This window comes from Mercenaria mercenaria, unplaced genomic scaffold, assembly GCF_021730395.1.
Source record: "Mercenaria mercenaria strain notata unplaced genomic scaffold, MADL_Memer_1 contig_2227, whole genome shotgun sequence".
NCBI lineage: Eukaryota > Metazoa > Mollusca > Bivalvia > Venerida > Veneridae > Mercenaria > Mercenaria mercenaria.
Genome location: NW_026460272.1, coordinates 24,479 through 35,067, shown reverse-complemented (window position 1 = coordinate 35,067; position 10,589 = coordinate 24,479). Strand labels below are relative to the sequence as shown.

The window sequence follows — 10,589 nt, the reverse complement described above, 5'->3', positions numbered from 1 at the left end:
AGCAATGGAGGATCAGAAGGAGCAACGGATCAAAGTGTTGATAGAAGAGGAAAGATTAGTAGCATGGACAGAGATAGAAGTAACAATGGAGAATCGGAGAGGGCAACAGAAGAAAGAGATGATAAAGTACAGTGTACAGGAAATAGTACAGTGGAGCTTCCGATAAATTTCCGCGCTTTCGAGAAATAAGTCGTTATCCGTTCGGTACCCGTTCGTGCAAAATAAAACGAGAAACGTGTATCGAGCTGCGCATGCGCATCGGTATACAAGAATCGTGAAACGAGAGCATATTGCGCCTGCGCAACGGGAAACCAATGGTAAGCGTGAAAATCAAATCGTTTCATTCACTAATTTGTAAATTGTCGTATTGTTATAAGTTCAAGTTTAAATTTGCGATACACTTTGGGCTACATGCATAATTTTTCTAACAATGTAAGGGAAGCAGATTACATTTAAATGATCTACATAACACGAATAATTAAAACACGTTTTTATTTGCCTTTCGCGTAAAATATCTTATCACAAATATTTTGTGGCACGCGAATTGAATTCACGGTATTTAATTCATTTTATAAATGGGAAAATTAAATTAAATAAGCTCTGGTTACGTTTATGCATGTAGTTATTAGACAACTATAAAATTTAGATCTTTTTTATCTCTGTTCTAGTATTTATATTATATACTCGTGTAAATAATATCGTGTAATTTGTAATTTGTATTAAAATGCTTTAAATTTACTATTTCTTGTAATGAAGAAACGTATATTACAATGCAAAAATAAAAACTCATCTTTCTACATGATGACGCCACAATTCAATGGAAAACGCCCCTGCCCCCGGTCCCAACCACGCCAACCTTCTAAACGGTAAGATCCCCTCCCAAGCCCCAGGCCCACAAATTTAGTACTTTTTGTATAAGATATTTCAAATTATTTTGAAATCACTTAAAAATGAACTTTTATAACTTTGTTGATATTCTTTAAATTAAATCTTTTTCTTACAAAATATGAGGCCCGGGAGAGGATTTTATAGCAACAAATTTTGCATCGTGCGCCAATGCAATAAATTACACTGGTTGACACGTGACCAATATCCGGTCAAACAGAACTTCAAAGTCTCATGCGCTATGCGCGGTGTTTGTGATGTATGATAATCAGAATCGAGGGTCCCCTGATTAGCGGGCAGCACGCTCGAGAAGTTTGACTCTATTTTCCTTACCAATATCGGTGTTGATAAGAAAGTATCTAATCATGTAATGTGCCATTAATTTCTTTAGATGAAATTCCAATTTTTTGTGTAAATGTTTGTTTTTAAGTGACATCATTTAATTTCAAAGTTTTGGATATCCTTAGATCTATCTATGCACAGAATAGGAAATAATCTGAATTGAAGATACCCATTTTTACTTTCAGTAGAAAGGCCTGGGACGAGGACGGACACGCACTCCCACTCTCTTTTGAATTCGACCAGGGATGAAAAAAAAACATCCTTTTATCTTTATCATATTTATATTATTAAGAGGTTAATATACGCCTAATGCCATAATTGCCCGAGGGCTTTAGCCCGAGGGCCATTATGAAACCAGGTGTGCCATTACGGCTAGAAGGTACAAACAGCCGTTCATTGACCTTTTTATTATATACCTTCACTCCATATTCATCTTGGTATTTTCATTTTACATATCTTTATACAAACTTATAGGGCCTAAGCATCATTTGTATTGATTTTTACATAAGCAGTGACATCAATATTTGACAATCGATCTGAAAATGATTCAGCACCCTTTCACCCACCATAATGACGTTGCTACATGACGTCAACGTCAGAATGTGCTGAGGTTCTGCTTACCCGGGGCCATTATGATATTGGCGCGTGAGGCGCACTGCGCCATTATAGATTCGTCAACAGAAGCCGTAATGACCGTTTTAATGACTTTTTTGTTACTGTTACTAGTAAGGTATATAATAATACTTTTATAACATGGATAATTATCACAAACCCTCCCACATTTTTAACAGAATTATGATAAATTAGCAAAATATAAAATATTTTTATAACTTAACCGTAGAGATTGAATTTAATAATGTAATATGGGAGCAGAAAAAAACAACCAAGACGAGCAGTTGTTTAGCACTTGCTTTAGGGTAATAGACGGACACATAACATGCAAGCGTTTTCAATTTTCATATCTTCAGGCAGTTACTTTTGAAATAATGCAACGACGTAAAGTCTTGACAATAAAACAGTGGAAACGTCGTAAATAGACGTTGCGACAAATTTCACATTGACGCTCATAAAGATGTGAAAAATGTATCTGATAAAAGCCATATGCATATGAGCGGGAATAAACAGCTAATTACTATACCATTAAAAAGGGAGAATATAGCATTTACTATAACTCCGTTTTGCTAGAAACAGTAGATAAGGAATAAAATTTTACTATTTAATTAGAATGTAGTAATATAATGAAAATATATGCTAGATTCTGTTTAAATAAAACTTTACTCAATCTACTTACAAATTGTTTATGAAAAGAGTGATATATAACCAATTATATTTTCATTAATATGTAAAGGGAGGTAATAATATGATTAAAAACTAATACTGTTTAAGCTAGAGCTGAATTAATATTTAAATATAACAAATGTTGTTTGCATTAAAATTACATATAAATTGATAAGATTCATTCATTAACAAATTATACGTGTTTTATTCTCATTTTTAAGATACATGTAATTGAGTAAGCATATATGAACAGAGATTCCTCAATTCATATCCAAAGTCAATGATTGTTTAAGGCCTCTAACGAGCGGTCTTGAAATATGCACATGAAATGTGAGTTTTATCTTTGACACGCAAATAAACCTCCGATAGAAGATTTGACACAGGCTACAACCATCTTGGATGCGTTCTTTTGTTAAATTTTTCGCCAGAGTTTAGACGGCTGTGATTTTTCTTTATCACCGGTTTATCTTTGGCACGGCATCCTATCTAAATAGGAAAAGAAAAATCTACGGGTCATAGGGTCGTGAGTTAGATTCTTTAATTGTGCGAGGCGTATGTTCTCCGTGACAATATGACATTGTGTCTGAAATCGTTCGCAATCGACCTCTGATTCATGGGGGGAGAGATTTCAGTTACATGCGGCGAACAGATATAGATTAACTGTCCGCCGTTACATAACTGAAATACCGTTGTAAAAACGGCGTTGAAACCCAAAAGAAACAAATTATCAATCTTTATTACTTTTGTCGTAAATTTAAAGATACTGTTTGCATATTTTCTATGATATGTGAACTATAATTTTGCTTTAAAATGATGAAAAAAGTATCAAATACTGCAGCAAAACCGTATTACAAATTAAGCGCGGAAATATGTTTTGCAATGCTCTGTTTATCATTAGATCAAAATCAATTATATTTTCTTTCGATTAATAATCATTTATTTATAGACAGACCAGTTTGTCAAAATATGTAAAGAAATATTTCTTAAAAATCCAGAGCCATGTATTGATTACCATCATAGAAAACAATAAACCAAAGTGTGTACCAATGTCACCATGGTTGTTAAAATGATTGTAATTCAACTCGATTAACGTATACACGTGCGGAACATCAACATGCAATTAATAAAGGTGTGATAATCTAATTAAAGGTGTATATTGGTGGAAAGTAGCAATGAAATGGAAATAAGGAACAATAGGGTAGTGTATTACTTTAACACAATATTGTAGATGAAAACATGAATGACTAATTCTTCTCTTTTTTCTTTTCTTTATTATTTAGATGACTGAAATTCATACAGTCCAGCAAGGACACAGTTGACCATCTATATCAATTAGAATATGTTCGATTTAATTACCTTGTAAAACAAGTTATTTCGTCAGCGGACAATCCCTACTTACTTGTGGAAAGACAGGATGGTGAGACCGACAAGATAGTTGGAAGAAAATAAGTGTCAGATACGGAAAGTGGTGCAGATAAGAATGACAGAAATAGAGGAAAGTCGATGAACGACGATGACGATAGGGATGTACAAGAGAAAGGTTTGAGAGCGGAATCTTTAAGTAGGAAGGCGGGAGGAGAGCTGGAAGGCTTGGCGTATAATGGCAAGAGAAAAAGGCAGGAAACCGCCGGAAAGGAATGTAAGTGGGTGAGAACAGATGACGCAGAAGAAGATGGCTTAGGAACATACTAAGATGACGAAGATCTTGGCGAAGAAGCGGCCGATAACTCATATAAAGAAACTGAAGATAAAGGTGAGGATAGTGATAGAACAAACAGACAAGTAATTGCTAAAAATGATGATGAAGTGAATAGTGAGGCGGGGGTCATCAAGTTCCTCTGAGAGTTCAAACAGTAAATTCACCATATTCCGAAGACTTGGAGGAGATATAAAGGACCTGGCATATAGGATACTTCAGAAAGGATATATGCCTGTGTGCCCACCGGCGAAGAGAGACTGGATGTCGCATCCGAGTTTAATTTGGGACCGGAGCTGAAGTTGTTTTGGTCGCCACAGAATTGGAAGAGTTTGTCCGCCGACCAGAGACTCATGGCACATGAATTTGCAGCCATGTTTGTAGAGAAGAATGCCAGCAAAATATTTCCCCTGATCTCAAGAAGGGTCCTGCTGGACAAATATTAGTTTATGTGTTTATAGGGTGAAGGCAGGTCACAGAAGGAGGATAATGCTGCAGATACAATTGACGAACAAATTAATATAACATTTCATATGTCAAAGGGGTAGTGAAGCGAGAGATAGAGGCGTCAAGGGTATCGTGGGGAATTATTAAGAGCACTGAACGGGCAGACAGGTGGACTGACACGGATAAGATTATTGGCTTACTTTATACTTGGTTTACAGATAAGGGTTTGAAAAGTTGACTGTGGCTAGGCTGAAATTTTGGAACTTAGACTGTCTATTGAGTGATATTAAAATCTAGACTAGTTAAGTTGTTAACAGGGAAATTTTGTTTCGTTAAATGTTAATTTCACTGTTCATTTTGAAAGCTAATGCATGCATGTTTATATAGTAGTCAATAATATACTTCAAGATACATGCACAATTTTGTTTTTTTGCTCTTTTAAGAGGCTGAATATATAATTATAGCCCAGGAGGATTATTTTTGTAAAGGAAGAGAAAGTGTAATTTGAGGTACTCTTGAGGAGTTTTTGCTCTTTCACTATTTGTATGGTTTAGCAATTTATTGTTGAATCTCGCGAAATAACAATTTGCATAAAATTTCCCATGTCAATGCTTATGAACTATTTTAGAGGCCTTTCTTCCCAAAACAAAAACTACACGGGAACCCCGGTTATTGTACTTTCATCGGACATTTCCGGGTCGTGGAAATGGATGAAAATGCTGCGAATGCAAACTTAAATACACTGAGCAGCATTCAGGTTCGATACTGATAAAATGGATCAGCTAAACACTACCTGGAAACTTACGTTTTAGTGAAGAAAACTTATTTTCTTTAAATTGCAAGTAACTTTCTGTCACAATTGTAATTGTTGACTTGTAACGTCATTTAGTCCGTGAAAACTATTTATTGTGTGAAAGCACTCGTAGACATACACTACCAGTCCAGTACCATCAAGGTCAAATTGCACTAATTTATTTGAGTTTTTTAAGGGGGTTTGGTATTCTATCGTATAATTTGTCTTTTATTTCAAATCCACTTCGTTTTATACGGCGGATGAATATTTTTTAATTGGAAAATCCGAAAGGTTTCTTTTCCATTGGATGAAAATGGCGTTTTTCCCGAATCAAAGAATCTAATTTGATGGAGCTACCAGAGTACCGCGCATATTGTTCTTCAGCTTTTCATTTCATCTTTTGGCCAGGAAGTCACGAAATTATTTTTTAACGGAAACTTACGGAATGGTATTTATAATTAGATGTAAACACAGATACTAACATCTTTTACTTATATCTTTTACTAAAATACATAGATTAACATTATTACTTAAATATTTAATTACTGAATTCTAGCATAAATCTCGTAAATAAATATTTACAAAATATTTATTAGACATTAAATTTAAACAATCAATAACTAAAACTTTGAAATTACATCTAATCTGTTTTGAATTTGTCCCATCGGTCAAGTCCACTTACAGGTAGACCAAGGTTCTTAGATTTTTTCAGTAAAGTCATCGCCGTTTATTGTTCTTTATACATCGACCAATGACTGTTCCTCATTTGTGCTACTGTTGCGTCATCCGCAGATTGTTCATCATCTGTAGTACTGTTGCCTGCAAACAATGATTGTTCGTTAGTTGTACTATTGTTGCCGTGGACCAATGATTGTTCCATCCTTGTACTACTGTTGCCTGCAAGCAATGATTGTTCCTCAGTTGTACAACTGTTGCAATAGACCAATGATTGTTCCTCATTTGTACTACTGATGCCGTCGCTGTCGACCAATGATTGTTTCTCATCTGCACTACTGTTGCCGTTGACAAATGATTGTTCCTTTTTTGAACTACTTTTGCCTTCAAAAAATGATTGTTCCTCAGTTGTACAACTGTTGCAATAGACCAATGATTGTTCCTCATTTGCACTACTGATGCCGTCGCTGTCGACCAATGATTGTTTCTCATCTGCACTACTGTTGCCGTCGACAAATGATTGTTCCTTTTTTGAACTACTGTTGCCTTCAAAAAATGATTGTTCCTCTTTTGTACTAATGTTGCCGTCGACCAATGATTGTTCCTTCGTTGTACTACACTTGCCGTCAAACAATGATTGTTCCTCTTTTGAACTACTGTTGCCGGCGACCAATGAGTGTTCCTCCTTCGTACTACAGTTGCCTTCGAGAAATAATTGTTCCTTCTTTGTACTACACTTGGCGTCAACCAATGAGTGTTCCTCATTTGTACTACTGTTGCTGGCGACCAGTGAGTGTTCCTCCTTTGTACTACAGTTGCCTGCGATAAATGATTGTTCCTCCTGTGTACTGATGATGTCGCCAACGAATGATTTTTCCTCCTTTGCACTACTTCTGCGGTCGAACGATGATTGTACATCCTTTGTACAACTGTTAACGTCAACCATTGATCGTTCCACTTTTGCACTAATATTGCTGTCGCCGCCCACTATTGATTGTACCTCATTTACCCTACTCTTGACCGATGATTGTTCCTCATTTGCATTACTGGTGCCGTCGACCAGTGATATTTCCTCCATTGTAACCCTGTTGTCGTCGACCAATGATTGTTCCGCGATTGTTCTACTGTTGCCTTCGATCAATGATTGTTCCTGGTTTGTACTACTGTTGCCGTCGACTAATGATTGTTCCCTTTTTGTACTACCGTAGTCGTCGACAAATGCTTGTTCCTCCTTTGTAGTAGGGTTGCCGTTAAGTAATGACTGTTCCTCCTTTGTATAACTGTTACCTTCTGACAATGATTGTTCCTCCTTTGAACAACTGTTGCTCTCGAGAAATGATTGTTCCTCCTTTGTACTACTGTTGCGGACGACCGATGATTGTTCCTCATTTTTAATACTGTTGCAGTCGACCAATGATTCTTCCTGATTTGTGCTACTGTTGCCGTAGACCAGTAGTTGTTCCTGCTTACTGCTACTGATGCTGTCGACCAATGGTTGTTCCACCGTTGTACTACTTTTGCAGTCGACCAATGATTGCTCCTCCTCTGTACTACTGTTTCCGTCCTCAAATGATTTTTCCTCCTTTGTGCTACCATTGCCGTCGACTAATGGTTCTTCCACCTTCGTACTACTGTTGCAGTTCTTCAAACATTGTTCCTTCTTTGTACTTACGTTGTTGTTGACCAATGATTTTTCCTTCTTTTTATTACTATTGCTTACGACGAATGGTTGTTCCTCCTTTGTACTTCTGTTGCCACCGACCAATGATAGTTCCTCATTTTCATTACTGTTGGCCTTGGCCAATGATTGTTCCTTCTTTGTATGACTGTTGCCGTCGACCAATGATTGTTTCTTTTTTATACTACCGTAGTTTTCGACAAATAATTGTTCCTCCTTTGTACTACTGTTGCCGTCGACCAAAGATATGTCCTCCTTTGAACTACTGTTAACGTCGGGCAATTCCTTTTCAACCTTTGTACTACTGTTGCTGTTAACCAATGATTGTTTTTCCTTTATACTACTGTTGCCGACGGCCAATGATTGTTCTTCCTTTGTACTACAGCTGCAGTGAAGGAACGATTGCTCCTCCTTAGTACTACCGTTACCGGCGAACAATGATTGTTCCTTTTTTGTAGCATCTTTGCCGCCGACAAATGATTGTTCCTCTTTTGTACTACTGTTGCCTTCAGACAATGATTGTTCCTCTTTTGTACTAATGTTGCCGTCGATCAGTGGTTGTTCCGTCGTTGTACTACACTTGGCGTCAACCAATGAGTGTTCCTCATTTTTACTACTGTTGCCGGCGGCCAGTGAGTGTTCCTCCTTTGTACTACAGTTGCCTGCGATAAATGGTTGTTCCTCCTGTGTACTAATGATGCCGCCAACGAATGATTTTTCCTCCTTTGCACTACTTTTGCGGTCAAACGATGATTGCACATTCTTTGTACAACTGTTAACGTCAACCATTGATCGTTCCACTTTTGCACTACTATTGCCGTCGCCGCCCGCCATTGATTGTACCTCATTTACACTACTGTTGACCGATGATTGTTCCTCATATGCATTACTGGTGCCGTCGACCAGTGATATTTTCTTCTTTGTACCCCGGTTGCCGTCGACCAATGATTGTTCCACGAATGTTCTACTGTCGCCTTCGATCAATGAAGGTTCCTTGTTTTACTACTGTTGCCGTCGACTAATGATTGTTCCCTTTTTGTACTACCGTAGTCGTCGACAAATGATTGTTCCTCCTTTGTAGTAGGGTTGCCGTTTAGTAATGACTGTTCCTCCTTTGTATAACTGTTACCTTCTGACAATGATTGTTCCTCCTTTGAACAACTGTTGCTCTCGAGAAATGATTGTTCCTCCTTTGTACTACTGTTGCGGACGACCGATGAATGTTCCTCATTTTTAATACTGTTGCAGTCGACCTATGATTCTTCCTGATTTGTGCTACTATTGCCGTAGACCAGTGGTTGTTCCTGCTTACTACTACTGATGCTGTCGATCAATGGTTGTTCCTCCGTTGTAATAATTTTGCAGTCGACCAATGATTGCTCCTCCTTTGTACTACTGTTTCCGTCCTCAAATGTTTTTTCCTCCTTTGTGCTACCTTTTCCGTCGACCAATGGTTCTTCCACCTTCGTACTACTGTTGCCGTTCTTCAAATATTGTTCCTTCTTTGTACTTACGTTGTTGTTGACCAATGATTGTTCCTTTTTTGTAGCACCTTTGCCGCCGACAAATGATTGTTCCTCTTTTGTACTACTGTTGCCTCCAAAAAAGGATTGTTCCTCCTTTTTACTACTGTTGCCGTCGACCAATGATTGTTCCTCCTTTGTACTACTGTTGCTGTCGGCCACTGGTACTTCCTCCTTAGAACTACTGTTGCCGTCGACCGATGATTTTTCCTCCTTTGTACTACAGTTGCCATCGACCAGTGGTTGTTTCTTCTTTGTACTTCTGTTGCTGTCCACCAATGATTGTTCCTGCTTTGTACTACAACTACCGTCGACCAATGATTGTTCCTCCTTTGAACTCCTGTTGCCCTTGACCAGTGAGTGTCCCTCCTTTGTATTACTGTTGCCACCGACCAATGATTGTTCCGCCTTTGTACATTTTTTCTCGTCGACCAATGATTTTGCCTCATTTATACTACTTTTGCCCTCGACCAATGATTGTTTCTCATTCGTTGTACTGTTGCCGTCGATCAATGATTGATTCACCTTTGTACTACTGTTCACTTTTACCAATATTTGTTCCTCGTTCGTACAACGGTTAGAACAGACCAATGATTGTTCGTCCTTTGTACTACCTTTGCCATCCACCATTGATTGTTTCTCCTTTGTGCAACTGCTGCCGTCGACAAATGATTGTTCATCCATTGTACTACTGTTGCCGTTGACAAATGATTGTTCATCCTTTGTACTACTGTTGCCGTCTTCCAGTAATTGTTCCTCGTTTGTACAGCTGTTGCCGTCGACCAATGATTGTTCGTCCTTTGTACAACTGTTGCCGTCGACCAATGGATGTTCCTCTTTTGTACTACTGTTTCCGTTAACCAATGATTGTTCCTCCTTTGTGCAACTTTTGCCGTCCTCAAATAATTGTTCTTCCTCTGAACTACTGTTGCCGTGGACCAATGATTGCTCCTTATTTGTACTACAGTTGACGTCGAACAATGATTGTTCTTTCATTTTTGTACTGTTGGCGTCGCCCAATGATTGTTTCTTCTTTGTACTACTGTTGCCGTCCCTCCATGATGGTTCCTTATTTGTACTACTGTTGCCGTTTACGAATAATAGTTTCTCGTTTGTACTACAACTGCCGTCGAACAATGATTGTTCCTCATCTGTACCACTGTTGCCGTCGAGAAATGATTGTTTTTCCTTTGTACTACTGTTGCCGTCGCCCAATGGTTGTTCTTCCTTTGTACTATTGTTGCCCTCGACCAATGATTGTTCCTCCTTTGC

General features: G+C 38.0%; 1 protein-coding gene across 1 annotated transcript; it reads right to left on the bottom strand.

Moving 5' to 3' along the window:
• Nucleotides 1–6,168: 6,168 nt before the first annotated feature.
• LOC128552280 (filaggrin-2-like) lies at nucleotides 6,169–8,628 on the bottom strand. The gene has a single exon (XM_053533310.1). It carries the CDS (start codon nucleotides 8,626–8,628, stop codon nucleotides 6,169–6,171), a length of 2,460 nt encoding a protein of 819 aa, XP_053389285.1.
• Nucleotides 8,629–10,589: the final 1,961 nt, after the last annotated feature.